The 23,013-nt window shown below is 35.9% G+C and overlaps 1 protein-coding gene across 1 annotated transcript; it reads right to left on the minus strand.

Annotated features, from left to right (window-relative positions):
* Positions 1 to 3,104: 3,104 nt before the first annotated feature.
* Positions 3,105 to 10,335, minus strand: LOC107811361 (protein STRUBBELIG-RECEPTOR FAMILY 8). Its single transcript, XM_016636272.2, has 16 exons — positions 9,971 to 10,335; positions 9,342 to 9,474; positions 9,181 to 9,252; positions 9,030 to 9,095; positions 8,867 to 8,938; positions 8,666 to 8,737; positions 7,973 to 8,044; positions 7,829 to 7,894; positions 7,667 to 7,732; positions 7,271 to 7,581; positions 6,864 to 7,120; positions 5,417 to 5,688; positions 5,199 to 5,334; positions 4,601 to 4,743; positions 4,358 to 4,514; positions 3,105 to 3,547 (listed from the first exon to the last, which is right to left on the minus strand). The coding sequence occupies exons 1-16, from the start codon at positions 10,101 to 10,103 to the stop codon at positions 3,398 to 3,400; spliced, it is 2,178 nt and encodes a 725-aa protein (XP_016491758.1). The 5' UTR covers positions 10,104 to 10,335; the 3' UTR covers positions 3,105 to 3,397.
* Positions 10,336 to 23,013: the final 12,678 nt, after the last annotated feature.

Below are 23,013 nucleotides of genomic sequence, written 5' to 3' on the forward strand. Positions count from 1 at the left end.
CTACATAAAAAAGGTATTGAAACGGTTTTACATGGATGGAGCACATCCATTAAGTACTCTGATGGTTGTTTGATCACTTGATGTGAATAAGGACCCGTTCCGACCTTAAGAAAAGAATTAAGAGTTTCTTGGTCCTGAAGTATCATATCTTAGTGCAATTGGTGCACTAATGTATCTTTCTAATATTAGAAAGTCTCACATAACTTTTTCAGTTAATGTCTTAGCAAGATATATCTCTGCTCCTACAAGGAGATATTGGAATGGAATCAAACACATATTGTGGTATCTAAAAGGGACTGCCGATATGGGCTTATTTTATGGCAATGATTGTAGTCCCGATCTTGTTGGTTATGCTGATGCTGAGTATTTATCTGACCCACACATGGCTCGGTCTCAAACAAGCTATGTGTTTACATGTGGAAGCACTGCAATATCTTGGTGATCGACTAATCAATCAATCGTGGCTACTTCATCTATTCATACTGAGATAATTGCTATTCAAGAATCAAGTCAAGAATATTTATGGTTGAAGTCTGTAATACACCTTATTCGAGACAAATGTAGTTTAAAGTGTGACAAATTACCCACAATTTTGTATGAAGACAATGCGGCATCCATAACTCAATTGAAGGGAGGATTCATAAAAGGAGATAGAACAAAACACATTTCACCAAAGCTATTTTTCACACATGATCTTCAAAAGAATGGTGATATCAGTGTGCAACAGATCCGTTCAAGTGATAATATGGCTGATTTGTTCACCAAATCTCTATCGACGTCAACCTTCAAGAAACTAGTGTACAAAATTGGGATGCGAAGGCTCAAGGATGTGAATTAATGCTCTCATCAAGGGGAGTTAATACGCGGTGTACTCTTTTTCCCTTACAAGGTTTTATCCCACTGGTTTTTCCTTGCAAGGTTTTTAATAAGGCAACCAAAAAGCGTATTCCTAAACATGTGTACTCTTTTCCTTCACTAGGATTTTTTTTTCTAATAAGGTTTTAACGAGGCATATTATCTATGGACATCCAAGGGAGAGTGTTATAAGAAATATCAAATTATAGTGGATGTCTACTCTTCCTCCGTGATCTTCATCTCAAATGCTTAATGACATATTCAATGACATATTTTCTATGTTTAATGACATATTCAATGACATATTTTTTTTACTTTTCATTCCTATATAAATGTCTTGTAATAGATAGAAAAATACACACAATTGAAGAAGAAATAAGAATTTCGTCTCTCTTTCTCCATATATCTCTTAGCTTGTTTTTCCTTGTTCCATATTATTATTTTGAGTTATATTTTATAACAATTCTTGCGTTCTTAGAAACCTTCTCAAACTTTAGCCACTGTAGTCTTGCAATTTGAGTTTGCTTTCTTTACTCTTATGATAGGTATTTTTTTTAACTCTTCTGTAAGGCAAAAGTAGGTGCGTAGGGTTAGAGAATTTGAGTTTCTTAAGAAAAATAAAATTGACCGATTCCTATTACTTTGGGTTTAGGCAATCTTTTAAGATATAAGTAGTATAAATCAAAATCTATATCTTTATATAATAATTAAAATGCAGAAAATATTTAAAATTATTTACAAAAATATATGATACTATATATAAATAATTATTACATTTTATATATAATTTATCGGTTTGGTTCGGTTTATTTTTTGATTTTTAATAATAGAACCAAAACCAAACCAACTATTATCGGTTTTTAAAATTTAAAACCAAAACCAATCCATATCAAGAAAAATATCGGTTTACGTAATCGGTTTGGTTCGATTTTTGGTTTGGATCGGTTTTTCGTCAAACCGTGAACAACCCTACTTTTGTCCAAGGTTTTTTGTACTTTTTTTTTGGTTGCAAACTTTAACATTGTCTAACTTGAAATAAAATCATAAAATCCTTTATTGAAATTTTTGGGGACATATATCAAAGCTTTACTAGTCTTCTACTTGAGCCGCCTGTCCACCCATTGTCAATCAAATTTTATAGAGTTTCAATTAAGATAAGATAACAATCAGCGAATGTGTTATTTAATTACTAAATGTGAATGAAACTGGTTGAATAACACGTTCATGGGGCAGTGATATATAAATAATTATTGATCATTAATCAGGGCGGCTCAACGGAACTGGTGGCTTAAAACTAAAATATATTAAAAGACCCTGAAATTTCTATCATAAAATCCATATAATATTGAGACAAAAAAAATCTACATGGCTTTGATCTAGTGGTAAGGGAACAACATATAATGTGTGGGTTAGGCACACGTAATATGGTATTGAACTCTCAGATACAAAACTATAGCATTAATTGAAAAGGGTAAAAAGGCTGAACCTATTATCTATCGTGTTTTAAACCTTACAACACTTGTCTCGGGGAGTTCTTAGTTAAAAAAGACGAGATACAAAAGAACTTACTTTCTGATATTTGGATCAATCAAAAGTGATAAAGGAATAGCTAATTTAGAGAATTTGAGTTGAAATTAGAAAGTAAAATAGTGAAAAAAAACTACACATAAAGAAAGAAAAATAAAATTGATGAGAAGGTAAATATATTATTTAATTTAGTGAGAGAAAAGTTTTGTCCTATTAACTCACCTCTAGCAAATTTTAAAAAAAATATTAAAATGTGAAATATTTTATCAATAATTGTATAAATATAAATTACATAGTATTATATAATGATATAGTAGTCCTTAAATATTTATGGTGTAAGGCAAGAGCTTCACTTGCCTTACCAAGAGCCGCTATTGAAACCTTGATCTTCATGGTTTTTGATCGCTAAAGCCACGCCCTTAAGTGCCTTCCTAATGCACTACTAGTTAAACAACAGAGATGGGCACCTCCACCATAATTCTTGGCATTCTTTTACATTTAGTCAAAAGAGAGAAAAGAAACACGCTTGCAGATGTGGACTCCTACTCTTGTTTAAAAAACTTAGCTCGCCTGGATTGACCAATTTAGTGACTGGAAAACTGAAAGAAAGATCCAAAAAAGAAAAAGCAATATGTATGCTGTTTATCATAATCTTGGAATAAATGCAGAAAATCCTAATGAGAACAATGATCAACCATAGCCGGCAGGCAAGCCAAGAGTACTGCTGGAAAAATTGTAATATAAACAACATAGAATGATAATTTGTTGCAGTATTCTTATTGACAGTGATGATCTTGACATATATCCATTATCCCAACGATGGTTGTAAATACACTCTCAAGGACATTGTCAGTGAATTATGTACCTCAAATTGGGATGGAAAGATGTGAAAAATAATTACATTTTTAATGTGTCTGGTATTGACACCTCCGAAATTTATCCGCCATCGTTATCCTTGACCTTTGCAGAAGTTACTTACAAAATTGCAAAGGCTGCTTCATCATGTAAGTTTCTATTATGGCATGTCAACCGTTTCATGATCTGGAGTCTTGTATGTGAAAGCTGATTCATCACTGGATCGCCTTTTGACCACACTCGCCCTTTGCATTAATCGGACCAGTGCTTGCACAACTTCAGACATTGGGGGTCGAAACTCAGGTTCAGGCTGTACAAGAAATAATTGACCGGATGTAAAAAGGTTACTACCAGAGAGAAAAAGGTCACATTCAAATTATTGAAAGTAAAGTAATTCACTTCAGGTATATCAATGAGCAAGTATTCATTATATTTTGGTTGAGTCCACCAAATCTTTCTTCATGAGTTGGCTGATCTCGAAGGTGCCTTACATAAAGAAAAGCTTAACTAAAAGTCACTTTCGACCATGGTATGCAATAACTTTGCCTTTTCCCAAACTTTATTAACCATTTGGGCCGCCATACCAAGACTCATAGGCATTAAGGGGTCGTTTGGTAGGATTGTATTAGGGGAAAATAATACATGTATTAGCTTTAGTATAATTAATCCCTTGTTTGGTGGTGTTCTTCAACCTATGTAAAACTAATACATGTATTAGTTATACACCCTATTTGGTATTATCCTATGTATAACTAATACATAGCAAACCATGGCATTAATAATATCATGGTTTTTAATACATGGATAAGCACGTATACACCCCTATGCAATGCATGTTATTTTTAATACACCAAACCAAATTGTGGATAAGAAATAATCCCAGCATTACTAATACACTCTATTCAGTACTATTCTTATACACCCTACCAAACGACCTCTAAATGCAAGAAAGGTCATTTATTTGCTGTAGCATTTGGTCCTTGAGTATGTAAATTCCCTATGATTATTGACTTTCCCTTCCATCAGATATTTTGGGAGACCTTTCATCTGTTAAGCTTCCTACAGATAGATAAACAAATGCGTATACTCTAAATGAAAGATTGTGCATATAAAAGCTCACCTGAACACAAAGTGCAATAATATCAGCAAATCGGGACAAAGACTTTGCAGGATACATGCCATTTAGTGCAGGATCAACCATTTTTGATAAGGCATCTATATCATGGAGTTGAGGCGTAGCCCATCTCACAAGTGACTGTTCCGATCTCATTCTTGAACTAAATGATTTATTAACAAAATATCAGGTCATTAATAGAATTCAACAGAGTAAGTCAACTAGCAATGTCTGCATAATCAAGTTTACCTATCAAGTGGCTTCCTTCCTGTCAGCAACTCCAACATTACCACACCGAAACTGTATACATCACTTTTTACAGTATATATTCCAGATAAAGCAAATTCCGGAGCGCTATAACCAAATGAACCAACCATCTGTGTGGATGAAACCTGTCAACATTAAGAGGAAATTACAACTTTAGGCAATAATCATTACCATAATCAGTTAGCCTTTTGAAGCATGAGCTTCCTTCACAGGAACTTCTGCATAAGGAGATTCTTTCTTTTCCAAAAACCATTGACACAACTAAAAGGATTTTCTAGGCTGGGGAAAAGGGGTCTTCACTAAAGGTTGTGCACATTGGTAATGAGCGTGTTTAAGCACCTAACAAGCTCCAGAAGAACAAAAACAAAATTAAGCTGTCACAATCAGAATCTCCAATTCATGACTAGTCTTTAAAGCTGTACCGAGAAACAACTGCTTATCAATATTTGCTCTTACTAGAGTATTTCAACTGGTAAATTGATTGTCATCATGTCATAAACATTATATGTACCACCCAACATTATAAACAACAAACGACAATAATAATGTAGATTACAGACAATCTGCTTTACTAACTCACCGGGCGTTCTGTGTTTGGATTCAGAGCTGCTAACCCACAATCTGATAAATGAGGATTGAGCTCTTCGTCTAGTAAAATATTTGCGGATTTGAAATTTCTATGTACAACAGAAGGTAGACAAACTTCATGCAAGTACCTGAAAATGCGAGGTTTAAATTTTAAGCCAACCCAACAATAATGGGCTGAGACATGTAAAATACTATACAGCTACTACATACTCTAAAGCTCGAGCAGTGCCAAGTGCTACTCTAACCCGGGCATTCCAAGTAAGCAATGTGCTCCTCTCATCAGCAAAGTGCAGCATATCATGCAAGCTACCATTTGCGACATAGTCATAAACCAGAAGACGCTGCCCATGCTCGGCACAGTATCCTATCAATGCAACAATGTTTTGGTGTCTCAGCCTTGACATATTTGAGACAGCTTCAAGAAAGTTATCTTCCTCCTGCAGCGACAATGCTGCACTATCGATCTTTTTGATGGCCATTATCTGGTATAGACAGTTGTTAGTTCATACGACCATTGACAGTTTCAGTTAGCATGTTCTATAGAAGCTACATGAATGCAAAATAAAAGTTTCCCTATCAATACTGTTATTGACACGTCAAATATCAAATCATTTATTTGAACAGTTGGCATCAAGTTGGAAGCAGAGAAATAGTCGACATGGGTTCATTAGAAAAGAAATAGCCAGCAGCACATCCTATAATAAACCAAAAAGTAGAAGATATACTAAGTCGAACTCTAAAACTTTTAAGAACGTTTTTGCTTAAGACTACATCATATAACCGAAGGACAAGGTTAGAATATCATAATTAGTTCTGGCTGAAAAGAGAAGTGAGATGACCATCAAAGTGACCATATTATTACACCCATCAATACAAGAAGACAGACAAAAGCAAAGATGTGACCACACAGAGGAGTGAACAATTGCCACGTGTTCATCACAACCTGAGCCAATTGTGGGCAATCAACTATGTAAAAGATCCAACAGGCAAGGTGAATCAAAGAGTATCAAGGACATAATCTCAGTAAAGAATCACTAAACAGATTACCTACTAGCAAGAAGACCTAATATTTTAACTTCCATGCAGCAGAACATCAAGAAGTGTGCTAACTTCTACTTAGCTTTAGTAATACACAGATCAAATATTTACCCTTGTAAAGATTGCCAGAAAAAGAATATTGTGAAAGAATCTGACAGTTCCACCCAAACATTAAGGCAATGGATATGGTAGGCCAAGATGTTCATAAACTGCTTTGGATGCCCCCTCATTTACCGAGGTGGGAAATTATATAACACAACAATCTTTTTCTTCTTTTTTTGAGTAAGGTAACATTTATATAACACAACAATCTCCCGCACGTTTAATGGCTCGATACCATGTCAAAGCATCTTAGCAACCACCCAAAACCTTATGGTGATGGGTGGAGTGGCCAAGATCTTTATATACTTCTTTTGATGTCCTTGAGGATCCGATGAACATTATACAACTCACAAGTATGCAAATTCTCAAAGCATCAAAATGAGGATGTCCTTGAGTGACAGATTTAACTTTATTCAATGTTGTTCAGCTTTAAATAGTTCGAATGCACATCCCACATAAGTACCAAAGGTAAGAAGTGACATGGTATAACAATTGGAAAGTAAACATCTCAAATTACCTTCCCGTTAGGAAACTCTGCCCTATAAACACGTCCGAGAGATCCTTCACCGATGAGATTTTCTTGACTGAAGCTGTTTGTTGATGTTTGCAGAGCAGCAACAGTATAAGAAGTTGCAGTTATCGGGGACTTCACTCTCCTTACAGATCCATTCTTCCCTTGTATCCTTTCAACTGTCACCTTCTCTGTAGGTGGGGGCTTCAAGTCAGCTACAGCAGCCGCAGGCTTTGCCCTTTGCTCTAGGACCTCCATATTCACTAAGATTAAGCAGAATATATGAGAAATGAACCAAGCTAGTGCCAATTTCCAAATGAAGATAGCACATCACAATACAATGGTTTTTCATCTGAGGATATTAGCACCAATCACAATAATGAGTCAGGAAGAAAAAAGTTAATAGAACAAACCTTTTTCTGTGTTAACTGGAAGACTTCCTGAAGAGGGTCTAGCAGCAATTTCCTTGCCCTTACCCCTCCGGAAGCAAAATACAAGTGCTACCAGAGCAAAAAGAACTGCTAGAGAAGATCCAAGAACTATGCCAATGATAGCTCCAGTCGTCAATCCCTTCTTTTTATCGCCATTTTCTGGATTAGAACCTGGTCTTGTACGTGAACGAGGAGGAGAGCGGTTACGGTTGTTGCGAGATCTGCCAGGAGGAGGTGGAGTGTATGGTGGTGGAGGAGGAGCTGGACCATTTGCAAAAGAATTTCCATCGTATCTGTCATGTTAGATGTTATGTCACACCCCTTGAAACTGTAACAGTCTAAACCATGTAAAAATATATAAGATGTGAAGACACTTACACGAAGTTAGGGATAGATAGGAGTTCATTTGGGATCCATCCATTAAAATGATTCTTTGCAACATTTCTGCAGAAAGGTTTTGTTTTTCCCATAAAAATCTCTATTGACATTGAATCAAACTAGCTATGCCCATTAATTTACGAATAAAGTGTTGAGACTTACAAATTAGTCAAAGGTAAACCAACCAGGATATTGAGAGTACCACTGAGCTGATTGTTTTGCAGATGGCTGCCAGAAATTTCAATATCATGTGTAAGTCAAACAAAGGAACAGTAAATCCTATGAGTAGAAAATTATTGTACTTACAGTGTGGAAAGATTTGTCAACAAACTGAATGAAGGAGGGAGATCTCCAGAAAAGTTATTCGAAGACAAATCCCTGCAGTAGCAGCAAATCAGTGAAAGATTAAAACTAGTGAAACAAATCTTCTCAAGCCATGAGGAATCAACATAGCCAGAAAGCTCAGCAGGGTTCTGAGCGCTACCGCAAATTTCACTGTTTCCTTGAATTGGATTCTGATAGATCCAATAAATGAAAACGAAAAGCAATTAAAGCTTCAAAGAGGAGCAGGACACCAATCCTATTACAATCAAAATGATTTTTCACATAAAAAGTGTATGAAAGAAAATAAAAAGTTGGAGTTTGCAAATCATCGTTCATTAAAATTAGCGAATCTAAAAGACATCTATACATGATTACATCCTATATTTAGCATGTGTTATCTACGTCTGGAAGCACTCATGTCTGTCCATTGTAGGCAAATCAAAACAAATGAAGGGCCAGAAACTACAGGTTGGAGCCACCATGTTATGATGAATTCAACCTAGTAACTGGACTTGAACTGGAATAGGAAAAGGAGAACTTCAACTGTGGCAATGTATGAACTCATTTAAAAAGTTATTCAGAAAAATAAAAATAAAGAAGGCAGAAGAAGTAAGAAGAGAAGAAAAGAAAGGAACCAGAAAACATCAAATAAGTAAAGATTAGTAGAATACTTACAAGGTTGCCAGGTCGGAGTGGTTGGTGAACACATCTCCAATTGTTTGAGAGAGTGAATTACGGCTAAGATTCCTAAAAATGAACTGCTGAGTTAGCTATTTTGAAAAACATTGCCAGAAATGATCAACGAAAGAATAAAGCGAAGACCAAGCAAATGCTAATTTTGTTTTGGGAAAGTCCGTAGCAAGTCTGGCCACTCACAGATAATTAAGTGTAACCATGCCAGCAATAGAATAAGGAACGTTGCCACTTATATTGTTCTTTGCAAGATTCCTGCATTGACAATGATTATATTGTCAGTGAGTCAATCACAAGCAGAAAAGTTTTCAAATAAACCAAACACTTTATAAGGAGCGAACATTACAGGCTGGTGAGATTGGGTGGAAGCTGATATGGAATAGAATCATGAATGTTGTTGCCGCTCATATCCCTAAAGACAACAGAGTGCAAAAGTTTAATTTTATTGCAATAGAAGGTCTAAATTACCCTATACCACTAAATGAAAAAGTTCTTACAAGTTCTTTAACGAGGTAAGACCATTGAGCATGTATCCCAACGTTCCATTGAGTCCCAAATCAGGAATTTGACTGTCACAGAAAGAATCAAATGTTATATCAATCTAATCATAACTAAAATGTACAACGACGTGCACTAGGTTAACGGTATACAAACTTACATTGAAACAACGGAAGTTCCCTGACAGCTGATTCCTTTCCAAGACTCGTTACAGGGATCACCACCATTAGACTTCCAATTAGTGAGTTGTGAAGGACTATTCAACGAACTATACAAGACCTGAAGAGCTTGCACTGCAGATTACAAGAGTCAGGCAATGAACATAGCCAGATAATCTCTCCAACAAGAAAAACAAGATTCAATGTTTATGTAGGAAAGCCTCAATCTTTAACTAGCATTGGCTCTGAAACTAGCTAAAAAGAAGGAAGACACATAGAATGGGCAAGAAAAGATAGTACTAAAACAACAAATCCTGCATTCAAATCAAACAAGTTTAACATTCCAATCCAAACGCATGCCTTCTTAGATCACAATCTCAAAAACATCCAAATAAAATAGATGAGTTATATTATTTTTAGTACAAAAAGAATCAAGACTCAATCTTTGACTTGCATTGACTCAGAAAACCAACAAGAAGGGGGAAAAAGGAATCCCAGAAAATGGGCAAGCAAATACATTACCACATTAATCAATTCAGGCATTCAAACATCAAACAATCATGTTCTAGATACGGATCCAAGATTTTAAAAAATCAGTGAGGTGCAAAAGGTAAAAGGTGGGAAAACTCACAATCATTAGGATCAGTGTTTGCTTCAACAACAAGAAGAGATGAGCTAAAAAATGCTGCCACGATCACCACCACTACTAGCAAAGGGGGGAAAAGGGTGTCCTGCTTACACCTATTTCTCTTCATTTCTGCCATAATGTTCTTGTTATATCTTAGTGCGACAAGAATTAATTAAAGGGGTTGGGCAGAAACAGAGCTAAGGGGAAAAATCAAAGAGGAGAGACATGGGAATAACAAGGTAACATTGGCACTAGTGGTAGTAGGTGTCACCATCGTTAAAAGAGCTCCCTCATTCCTAACTCTCTTCCTAGCAATGAAGAAAGAAAAATTTATATGTACGACTCCACTTGTAGTGTGTATCTATAGCTGTCGGCGAAAAATTAAGAAAGATAATATACTCGTAGTAGCTTTAATTAAGAAATTACTTAACTAAATACCAACTCAAATTTATTCCGCGTAGGGCTCATTTAAACTCTTAACATTAGTAGATCACAAATTTAAAATCAATAATACTTTTGATATAATTTCTTGATATGTAATTTCTTTTTTAAATTAAGAAATGAATATTCGAATTCGCATAAAACTTTGGATGCATTCATTCTTATATTTGAGCTTTGCTATTTTTAGTATTTATCTTCTTCTTTGCGATGTAATGGGAGTAATTTGTTACAGTAGTTTCTTATTTTATTGCTATCATGATTGGAAAAGATCTCTTTAAAAAATTGGGAGTGAAAAGTTTGGTATGAAGTAGGCAGTCAACCGGCAAGCGACATCTTTGCAAGGAAGATTACTTTAAAGGGAATTCGAAAAAGAAAATTACTTTAAAGGGAAGACCTTTTTAGTGGACGAAACTGCCCCTCATAAATGAGGCTTATTGCCAATGTACCATTTCATTACCGACGTAGGATTTGGAAATAATAAATAATGGGGTATGAACGGGGCACTGGGCATGCGGAATAAGATTAGACTTTCTTTCAGGAGGCATTATTGAAAGGGACTAAATTGTAGGGATGTGAATTTGGAGGGGTAGCTTTTGTCATTACTGCAACTTTTTCCTAATTTCCACATGAACTTGGAAAAGCAAATTCTCATCCATCAAATCTACCAAATAAACTCAAAATAATTCATCCAAAAAGAACATGGGAATACACCTTCTGTAATCAAAATTTTCCGTAAAATAAAAGAATTTCTTAATCAACATTTCCCCTTTCACTTAGTTATATGTTTCTTTAATTTTGATAAATAAATTTTATAATTTATGATCGGAAACTCTTTAAAATCTATGAAATAGAGTTGTTGAAGATTCTTTGAGTAGGAAAGCTTGCTAGGAACCAAATTCTTACAAGTGTTCTTCAAGTGTAAACAAGATTGTAACTTTGAACCGACGAATTGGCATTTTGGATAATCTTTTAGTAAAGAACCATTTATTAGTGTTTCATAAGCAATATATAAAAAGTGTGATTATGAATTCGCCTAATTCTGTAGTCTGAACTAAATTAAATACTAATAATTACTATAATTGTTGGTATTGATAATACTAGGAATTATTAAAAATTACTTAACAACAACAACAACTCAGTAAAATCTCACAAGTAGGGAATTAAAAGTTACTTAAGTAACTTATATGTTCAATTTTACATAAAAATTATATTTAACTTATGCTATTAGATTATAATAGAAAAGATATTTGTAGATATTTATTATGCTATTCAGGTCTAAATATCTTATTCATCCGTTTACTAGTTTACTTTTACGATAGAGTCACTGGGAGTAGTCACTTTATCGTATTTGAATTTGAAATCGACTATGTATTATATAAACGGAGTCTTCCAAAACCACTTTCCTAAAGAGATTAGAACATTATTTCTTTAGTATATTCAGCTAAATTGATTAACATAGAAGGGAAGATTGGAATATTTTTTATTACTTTGAAACGTTTCCTCTTTGACTGTTGTTTGATGGAGTTTCTTCATATAGATACAAACCAACCCTCGTTTACATAAATAGGAAGAGACAGGAACTTTTTGTTCACTTGAGATTAGAGGCAGCATCACAAATTAGATTCCATTCTAAGAGCATAAAGCAATGTCTATCTCGTGAGTCTTTTTAGATTCCATCTTTTAACAACTCTGCATTATAACGATGTCTTTTTGCTCACGAGATTAATAGACGTTCATATTCATGTTAAGTTTTTTGTGCACGTTTCTCCTCCCAAAATAAAGTATAAGTATTTTGCACTAACAATATAACAAAATCAAATCAGTTATACGAAAATTACAAGTAAACTTTATAATAAGCAATGAGTTGTGTTTCAAAATATTTTCCCATGTACGAGTTGAGTTTGGTCAAAGTAACATTATGACTACTATACATTCAAAAAGCATTATAACCAAGCAAGAAAATAGTAAACTAGATAGAAAGCGCTATCACATAAAATGTTTCAGAATTTTCTAAAATTACATTAAAGAGCAATCCGGTTACTAATAAGTTCCTAGTCTACTATGGAGTTTGAGAAAATGCCAGACCACATTGATCTCCCTTGTATTTTTTCAAAATATATATGGTTTGACTTTTGAAAAATCAATATGGACAAAATATATGGTGAGGAAGGGGGTAATAGTAAAGATGTAGAGTTCTTGAACTCAGTGTCACGACCACAATTATCAAAACCCAGAACATGATGTTGTTGGTAGAAAAGTAGATCTAACTTGCACATAAAAGAAAATTTTTAAGGCCTAACTAGCTAGCATTAAGGCCTGTTAATTAAGTTGATTAATTAAACAGCTCAGAAGAAAACATGATTTTCTTATGGATCAATGATCAAGAAAAAACTATTTTACTTATTGCAAGTCTTAAAATGTACTTTAAGAAGTATGTAATATAGTTGTATTTAATTTCATGCATATATATATTGCTAGAAAATGATTTAAAAAACTCATTGAGATAATGATCCGTTGCAACTTCTTTTCATTGGTAGCGTTTACCTTCCAGTTGGTTAAAATTGAAGTTCGATAGAATTTAATCTTTTGGTACGACATGTTATTATTGTGAACTAACCACTTAGACTTAATTCAGTGCTCTCTTTCTATTTAATGCCCTCTCGATAACGGTCATACTTGGGCATAGGCATTTAAGTGAGTTATTTAACTTGTTAGCTAGATTTTTATGTAATGACTCTAATATACAGTTGAGAAAATTACCAGACAAACAAATGATAATAACAGCAAATTAACAATTAATATCAGGAAACAATTAACCGTTTAAACTCATTACAATGTAGGCACGACGCAAATAACATATATTGTACTCTATATGTTTCATGCAGTAAAAAGGTTGAAACTCCAGCTTTGCCATTCAGATGTAAGTTTTCAAAAATTATAGCTCCTGTTTGTTGGATAAGGTTGGAAGGTTGGTGGGTTGTGAACGTACATGTATGTTAAAAGTACTTGTTGTGATCATCTGGTTCTTCGATGTGATTGCCTGGTTCTGTGTACAAAGTTTGTCATCATCAAAAAGGAGGAATTTGTTGAGTATTGAAGTTTTGATGATTAACAAAGTGTGACTACTTGCTCAAAGAACCACGTCCTCAATGTAGTTGCTTAACTGTTGTGAAAAACCAGCTCCTCAGGTTAAAGGATCATCTCCTCATGATTGATACTTGTACGTATGAATAAGACAATAACTTTATCTCAAAGTTATCCATGTCCGAGTTTGATGGAAGATGGCTACTATAAGTGATAAGGGTTGTTGCTCATGAAGATACGGATAAGTCAGTCAGAGACAAAAGTCCCAAAGTTTGTGGAATCCTTGGAACAGTAGGAGTCCTATCAAAGAGGAAACTGGCTATGAATATGACTCCTAGAAGATCCCAAGTCGTGTTTAAATAAGATTGACTTTGGACTTCTGACCTATCCTTTTACAAATCAACTAAAGTGTCAATAAATTATTTTTACTTATGTTGAGTACTTGCTTTGTATTCTTCCGAGTTAGTCTAGTGAATGTGTTTTAAGAAATTGAGTTGTAATCAAACGTCATAAATAGTTAGTGAGTTGGAGTGAATATTTTATTTTACAAGTTAGAGTAACTTGTGAATCAAATAGGAGTAGTAGGAGTACTGGAGAGTATTGAATTACAGTCTTGTAATTGATACATTTTGGCTCATTGTTCTAATGGAGTTGGAGTTGAAAATCCTACGTGGTAGGTCGTGGTTTTTGCACCTTTTGAGCCGGGTGATTTTCCAATAAAAATCATTGTGTTCATTGTATTATTTATTTACTTTACGCTTAAGGAATATGGTAAAGAACAAAGTTTTTTAGTAATCCATACGGGCACTCAAACTAACAATTGGTATCAGAGCAGGTTATCTCATTTATACGGCTAATACCTAGAGAGCTCTTGGAAGAAAGATGAGTGATCCACCTGGAATTAATGAAGGACAATCAACTACCAGATCACCCTTGTTCAATGGAAAATATTACAGTTGGTGGAAAGCACGAATGGAAGATTTCTTGACAGCTGAAGACTATGAACTATGGACTATATTAAACCAATGTCCTTTGATTCCTACTAAACAAAATGCATAAAGTGAAACAGTTCCTAAGGACCCCTCCGAATTTGTGGCAGCAGATTTCAGAATGATGAAGAAGAATGCAAAGGCTAAGAAAATCCTTATATGTGGACTTGGTCCTAATGAGTACAATAGAATTTTTGTGTGCTCTAATGCAAAGTAGATATGGGATACACTCCAAACTGCTCATGAAGGAACAAATCAAGTAAAGAGATCAAGGATTAAACTTCTCATGAGAAACTATGAGCTTTTCTCCATGAAGGAGTATGAGCCCATCCAGGATATGATGACTAGGTTCACTATAATAACCAATGAACTGAAATCACTTGAAAATGTGTTTACCTTAGAAGAGTTGGCTAGTAAAGTTCTAAGAATCCTTCGAGCTTCATGGGAATCAAAAGTTACTGCAATTCAGGAAGCCAAGGAATTAGATAAAATCTCACTTCATGAGTTAGTTGGAAACTTAAAAACTCATGAAATGAGAAAGGTAGAACTGCGCAAAGAAGAACCAAAGAAGGATAAAGCATTGGTTCTTAAAGCATATGAGGATGATGAATATGACTATGATAATCCTAATTTAGTAATGTTTGCCAAGTTTAAGAGGTTCATGAAGAATTCCAAAAGTGCATCCAAGAGAGAGACCAGTAGTAAACACAAGCAGGCCGACAAAGCTAACTATGATGGGTGCTACAAGTGTGGCAAGCTAGATCCCATGGTAAAGGACTGCCCAATTTGGGAAATCGAGTGGAGGAAAGAACGAGCTGAAAAGGAGAAACGGAAGAAGATGAGAGAAAAGGGTTCCAACAAAGGAAAAATCCTAGGCAAAGGATTTACTGAAGCCATGAAGCAGGCATTCCTGGCAGCATATGAGGATAGTGGGAGTCACTACTAAAAAATCAGGTTTTAGCGATGAACAAATTATGTAGCTAAACAGAAAAATCTATCACTAATCTCATTTAGCGACGGATTAGCAACAGATTATCAAGAACTTATGCTAGCTACGAGCGTTTTAGCGACAGATTAGACGTTCATAGCTAATTTCAGTTTTTTTTTGTAGTGAGTGATCAAGAGGAAGAAAATGAGGATGAGGCTATAAGTCTCTATGCTGTGATTGATGAACACCAAGCTGTGAAGACAGAACCCTCAGTACAGCTTGGGATGCATATTGGAAAACCTCTTTTGTTTGATGAACACCACTATGATAAATGGAAGCTACGTATGGAAACATTTCTTCAGGCTACTAACTTTGACTTATGGGTAATTGTCATTCATGTACCAATTCTCCCAATCAAATTGGATGGTGAAGGTAACAAGTGCAACAAAAGAGAAGAAGAATACGATGAGGATGATCGTTAGCTAGTTCAGAAAAATGCTAAAGCAAAAGACTTTCTCTACAGAAGTCTGTCTAGAAACACCCTCCTCAGAGTGTCCTCTTGCATATTTGCTCATGACATATGGAGGATCATGGAAATTAACTTTGGAAATGAAAACATCGAAGTGGCTCTGATGGCGATTGAAGAATCAAAAACAGAGGAAGAAGTGGTAGGAATAATGGCCATTAGTGATTCAGAAACTGAAGATGAGGCAAACCAGATAAGTATATCTGACTTGAAAGAAAATATTCATGTTATGTCCAAAAAGTAACTGATGACCATAATTGTGACCTTAATGAATGAAATGGATAAAATGAGTAATGGAAATGATCAGCTAATCAACAACCTTTATTGTGTCAAACTTGACATCAAAGAGCTTGAATCTGACAAAGCTAGTTTAGAGAAACAAGTCAAAGGCCTTAAGAACCGGGTTCTTGAACTTACTTCTAAGAATGAGAAGTCTCTTGATACACATGACAAAGGAAAAATGAGTGATCTGTAGGATAAGCTTGAAAAAGAACTAAAAATTGCTAATGATAATCTTTACGGCAAAGGGCTAAATGTACCTCTCTACTTTCGAATATGGTCTAAGAATACCCCTCGTTATACTATTGGGTTATCTATACCCGTGCAGTCATACTTTGGGTTCAAATATACCCCTCATTTAAATGGAGGGACACGTGTCATCGTCCTGTTGGTCAATTCTAAATATCTCCTAATTAATTAAAAAGAATCATTACCCATACACGAAAAATAATTTTTTTTTTTTGTAAAAACTGGAAAAAACTGAAATTATTTTTACTAAAAACTGAAAAAAACGAAAATATTTTTTTTTCCCGTTTTTACAAAAAAATTGCATTAGAAAAAACTTAAAAACAAAAGCTGAAAACCAATTTTCTAAACCAATTTTTTTGTAAAAACTGAAAAAATTGAAATATTTTTTACTAGAAACTGAAAAACACGAAAATATTTTTTTTCCAGTTTTTACAAAAAAACTGCTTTAAAAAAGGCTGAAACATATTTTCTAAAATAATATTTTTGTAAAAACTGGAAAAAAAAAACCTAAAAAGTAATTTTCTAATGCAATATTTTTGTAAAAACTGAAAAAATAAATATATTTTTTTTCGGTTTTTAGTTAAAAATATTTCAGTTTTTTCTAGTTTTTACTTGCTTTAGAAAATTGATTTTCAGCTTTTTGTTTTTTCAGTTTTTATTTAAACATTGTTTTAGAAAATATGTTTTAGTTTTGTCTAAGACAGTTTTTTTGTAAAAACTGGAAAAAAATATTTTCGTTTTTTCTAGTTTTTAGTAAAAATAATTTCAGTTTTTTCGAGTTTTTATAATTTTTTTTTTCGTGTATGGGTAATGATTCTTTTTAATTAATTAGGAGATATTTAGAATTGATCAACAGGACGATGACACGTGTCCCTCCGTTTAAATGAGGGGTATATTTGAACCAAAAGTATGACTGCAGGGGTATAGATAACCCAATAGTATAACGAGGGGTATTCTTAGACCATTTTCGAAAGTAGAGGGGTATATTTGGCCATTTGCCGTAATCTTTATGATGCTGAATATAGAAATAAAGTCCTCCATGAAAACCTAGAAAGGGATAATTATGAACTCTCTAGACTAAGCAAATGGCATAGATCTTCTGATGTCTTGAATTGGCTGAATGAAAACTGTAGCCCTAACAAATCTGGAATTGGCTACAGAAAACATGTCCCTAAGTTTGACCCAAAGTATGTAGGAATTTCTGAAAATAACATGTACACTCATTATGGAAGAGTAGGACACTTTAGAGACACTTGTCCTGCCTTAATTCATGCTAAGTTTAAAAACACCTTTGGTATTGCTAAAATGTGAAGAAAGAAGAGGAGCCAAAGGTTAATCATCCTGTCTATACTAAGTAGATTAAGGTTAACAATAAAATAGCGTCTAATCCTCTCCCCTTCTGGGCAAGAAGGGATCTGATTCATCATTTTTCAAACAAAAAGGGACCCAAGCTAGTCTGGATTCCCAAAACTAACTCGTGAATTTTGGTGTAGGCTAAGGTGAGAGGAAACAATCAGGATTGGTATCTAGACAGTGGATGCTCAAGACATATGAATGGAGAAAAGAAAAACTTTCTCTCACTGACAGCCTTCCAAAAAGGGAGTGTGTCATTTGGAAATGGGAAAAAAGGCCAGATAACAGGTATTGGCAAGGTTGGTAAATCACTCTCTCATACTATAGAAGATGTGTATTATGTGGTAGGTGATGTTGGGCATATTTCTATATGTTTTAATATTACTTTACCCATATTTTAACCGCTTTTTGGTGCTTTATGGTGTTTAGAATGCCCGACATGTGTTAATTATTAGTTTTATGACTAATTGAGTTGTGTGTGATGATTTAGGGCGTTTGGAGTGCAAAAATATGAAGAAAAGATGCTCCGGCTATAGGAGAAGAGGGTGGATGCGTGGCATCCAACCTAGTAAAAAATGTATTTGGTGCACCCCTAGCAGTGAAGTCGGGCTAAGGCATCCGCATTAGCATCCGCACCTGGGCACAACAGAGATGAAGGAACAGAGGGTGGATGCGATGCTGAGAAGCTGAAGCTGAGACGAAATAGGATACGAGTTAAGCTTTTATTAGTTATTTGTTCAAATTTTAATTTTCAGTTTACTTTATGTTAATGCATGCTCTTCTCTTGAATGTGGAGGAATAGAAGCGCAAACAACCTCCTTCCTCTTGATCCGGAAATTGAACGAACACTTCACAGGGTGAGGAGGGAAGTCAAAGCTAGAACTAGAATAGAAAGAGAGTTGGACATCGTAGTTCAACCACAACTGCTAGAGATGGCAGTTAATGAAGAGTGACCGGTGATAGAAGCCGCTAGGCCCAATCTTGCTAATATGACCCAGGCTATTGTGAAGCCTGATATCACAGGTCATTTTGAACTCAAACAGTACATGGTCCAGCTGATTCAGTCCACAGGGCAGTATGTGGGTTTATCTCATGAAGACCCGCATCATCATATTTAGAACTTCTTGGAAATTATGGATACTTACAATTATCCGAACGTCTCTAAGTATTATGTCAGACTGACATTATTCCCCTTTTCACTGTTGGGGGAAACCAAAGAATGGTTGCAAAAAGAGCCCCCGAACTCGATCCACACTTGGGATGATCTAGCAAGAAAATTCTTAATCAAGTTTTTTCCCACTAAAAAGACAAAGTCGCCGAGGAGCCAGATTCTTGGGTTCTAACAACGGGATGGAGAGACTCTTCGTCAAGCTTGGGAAAAATACAAGAAGCTACTCAGACACTGCACACATCATTATCAGACTGATGAGATGTTAGGTCACACTTTTGTTGATGGGTTAGACGAGACATCAAAGATGAATCTTGATTTAGCTTGTGGGGGTAGTTACATGGCAATGTCGTATAGTGAAATCCAACTCCTGCTAAACAATTTCACTGCTAATGATAATAATTGGCAAGGAGATGGGGAATCACGAAGAGCACCTAAACAGAAGGCAGCAGGTGTAATTGAGCTTGATGATTTCTCAGCCATGAGAGCAGATATAGCGAAATCAGCAAATCAGATAAATAGAATGACAATGCACCAAACGCAACAGATGCAACATGTGCAACACTTGTCGACTTGCTATGAGTTATGTGTTGAAGGTCACACGAGTGACATATGTCCCACGAATCCAGAATCCATCTATTATGTGGGGCAATAAAGAAAGGGTCCGATGAATCTGCATGCACAATATGGGAACACTTACAACCCAAACTGGAAGAATCACCCTTTCTCCTGGGGTGGAAATCAGGCGACTCAGAATCAGTATAAACCCCAAGGAAACTACAGTCAACCTCAGAAGCCACCCCAGCAAGTTAAGGAGAGTACAAATGACTTATTAAAGAAGTTGTTGCTTGACAATCAACAACTCAGGACCGATTTCAGAAATTTTGAGAGGCAAGTTGGGCAGTTAGAATCAAATCAAAATACCAGGCCTGCAGGCGCTCTTCCTAGTGATACAGAGAAGAACCCTCAAGTTAATGCAGTCACACTCAGAAACCGGAGGAAATTGAAAGAAGAGAAAAGATAAGCCTACACCTGAGGGGAGGTTGATTTCTAAGGCAACACCCGAGTCAAAGAAAGATGATGCAAGTTCAGAGCCAGTGAGTGCTGCAATGCCACCGTCACCTTTCGCCCAAAGGTTACAGAAGAAGATTGATGATCGCATGTTTAACAAATTTCTCTCTATGTTGAGCCAGGTTCAATTAAATATTCCATTGGTGGATGTACTCCGTGGAATTCAAAAATATGCTAAGTACATCAAAGATATAGTGGCTCACAAGAGGAGATTGGCTAAATTCGAGACAGTTGCACTTACTGAGGAGTGCACTTCGAGAGTCAAAACAAGCTTCCTCAAAAGCTTAAGGACCCTGGCAACTTCACTATCCCTGTGCGGATTGGTAATATTGATGTGGAACGTGCTCTTTGTGATTTGGGGGCGAGCATAAATCTAATGTCCTTGTCCTTGTTCAAGAAATTGGGTCTGGGAGCTCCAAGACCAACCACTATGATGTTGCAACTAGCTGATAAATCCATAGCTTGCCCTGAAGGAGTGATTGAAGATGTGTTGTTGCAAATTGAGAAATTCATCTTCCCAGCGGACTTCATTATCCTAGATTATGAGGCTGATGAACAAGTCCCAATCATATTAGGATGACCTCTCTTGGCTACAAGTGATGCAATTATTAAAGTAAGAGAGGGAAAAATGATTATGAGGGTGGACAACGAGGAAGCTATTTTTAATGTTTACAAGGCGATTCAACTTCCCCGCCATTATGAGGAGCTCTTTATGATATCTGTTATGGAGGTGGATGAGAAACTGATAGATCAGAGTGTATATCTAGACGATTCTTTAGAGAAAGCACTTAAATTGTTCGATAGCTTGGATATTGATGACGAGGTTGAGAAGATGATGCATATACTAGATGCATCATGTGTCTACATGCAAGGATTAAACCCCTTTGAGCCCTTAAATAGGCTGAGTGGGCCTCCGCCAAAGCCGCAGATTGAAGAGGCTCCAAAATTGTAACTTAAACCCTTGCCCCCTCACCTTCAATATGCTTATTTGGGTGGTTCTGACACTTTACCTATTATTTTTTCCTCTGACTTGTCTAAATTACAGGAAGAAAAGCTGTTAAAAGTACTGCATGAGCACAAGCGATCTATTGGGTGGACGATGTCTGACATTAGAGGCATTAGTCCAATCTTCTACATGCATAAAATCCTCATGAAGGACGGACACAAGCCAAGTGTAGAGCACCAGCGCCGCCTAAATCCAATTATGAAAGAGATGGTAAGAAAAGAAGTGATTAAGTGGCTCGATGCAGGTATTATATTTTCAATCTCTGATAGCAAATAGGTAAGCCCCGTCCAATATGTGCATAAGAAGGGGGGATGACTGTAATGGTTAATGAAAATAATGACTTGATTCCCACAAGTACTGTGACATGGTGGATAATTTATAGATTATAGAAAATTAAACAATGCCACCCGCAAGGACCACTTTCCCCTCTCCTTTATTGACCAAATGCTTGATAGACTAGCTGGACAGGAATACTATTATTTCTTGGATGGCTATTCGGGGTATAATCAGATTGTTATAACCCTAGAGAACCAAGAGAAGACCACATTTATGTGTCCCTATGGCACGTATACGTTCAAGAGAATGTCATTTGGTCTTTGTAATGCACCTGCGACTTTTCAAAGGTGTATGATGGCTATTTTTACTGACATGGTTGAAAGAGTTTTAGAAGTGTTCATGGATGATTTTTCTGTGTTTGGGTGTTCTTTTGATAATTATTTAATGAACCTTGATAAATTATTTGCTAGGTGTGAAGAGACAAACTTGGTGCTAAACTGGGGAAAATGACATTTCATGTTACGCGAAGGTATAATCTTGGGGCACAAGGTGTCCAAAAATGGTTTGCAGGTGGACAAGGCAAAGGTGGAGGCGGTTGAAAAATTGCCCCCACCAACATCCGTTTAGGGCATTCGTAGTTTCTTGGGCCATGCAGGTTTTTATCGTCGTTTCATTAAAGATTTTTCAAAAATTTCTTCTCCTCTGTGAAGGCTTCTTGAGAAAGATATCCCCTTCAAATTTGATGATTCTTGTTTGAGAGCATTTGAAGAGCTGAAGAACAAATTGGTGATTGTGCCAATTATCCTTGCCCCGGACTCGGCGCAGCCATTTGAGTTGATGTGCGATGCAAGTGACGTCACAATAGGAGCTGTTTTGGGGCAAAGGAGGGATAAAAATTTTCACTTCATTTACTACGCGAGCAAAACTCTGAATCCAGCCTAGATGAACTATATTGTTACTGATAAAGAATTGCTTGCAGTAGTGTGGGCGTTTGACAAGTTTAGATCTTATCTAGTGGGAACCAAAGTCATCGTCTACACCGATCATTTAGCTATAAGTTATTTGTTTGAAAAGAGAGACGCCAAGCTGAGGCTGATTCATTGGGTCCTCTTTTTTCAAGAATTTGACTTAGAGATCCGAGATCGAAAAGGAATAGAGAATCAAGTGGTTGATCACTTGTCCATATTAGAAAATCGGAACGATGAGGCTGAGGGAGGTTCGATTAAGGAAACATTTCCGGATGAGCAGTTATTGGCAATCACCTCAAGTGAAGCCCTATGGTATGCAGACTACGTGAATTTTATTACAAGTGGGGTGACGCCACCAGAATTGACACCTGATAATAGAAGAATATTTCTATATGATGTGAGGCTCTACTTGTGGGATGAGCCATTCCTGTATAAGCAGTGTGCAGATAAGTTAGTACGAATCCTGAGGATGAGATGAATGCAATCTTTCATGACTATCACGCGTCTCCATATGGAGGTCATCACGGTAGGGATAGAACCGTCCAAAAAGTGTTGCAATCGGGTTTCTATTGCCCAAAATTGTTTAGGGATGCACACGCCTTTTGTTAAACAGTGTGACAAGTGCCAAAGAACCGAAACAATCACGAAGAAGCACGAGATGCCTTTGCAAAACATTCTGGCAGTAGAGATCTTTGATGATTGGGGGAT

Source organism: Nicotiana tabacum, chromosome 17 (assembly GCF_000715075.1).
Source record: "Nicotiana tabacum cultivar K326 chromosome 17, ASM71507v2, whole genome shotgun sequence".
Lineage (NCBI taxonomy): Eukaryota > Viridiplantae > Streptophyta > Magnoliopsida > Solanales > Solanaceae > Nicotiana > Nicotiana tabacum.

Bases quoted from the DNA above. Each gene is read 5' to 3' on its own strand.
- LOC107811361 (XM_016636272.2), bottom strand. From the start codon at position 10,103: ATGGCAGAAATGAAGAGAAATAGGTGTAAGCAGGACACCCTTTTCCCC. The intron at 7,895-7,972 runs GTAAGTACAATA...AATTTCTGGCAG, and splicing joins TTGACAAATCTTTCCACACT to CCATCTGCAAAACAATCAGC. The intron at 7,121-7,270 runs GTTTGTTCTATT...GCTTAATCTTAG, and splicing joins TCCAGTTAACACAGAAAAAG to TGAATATGGAGGTCCTAGAG.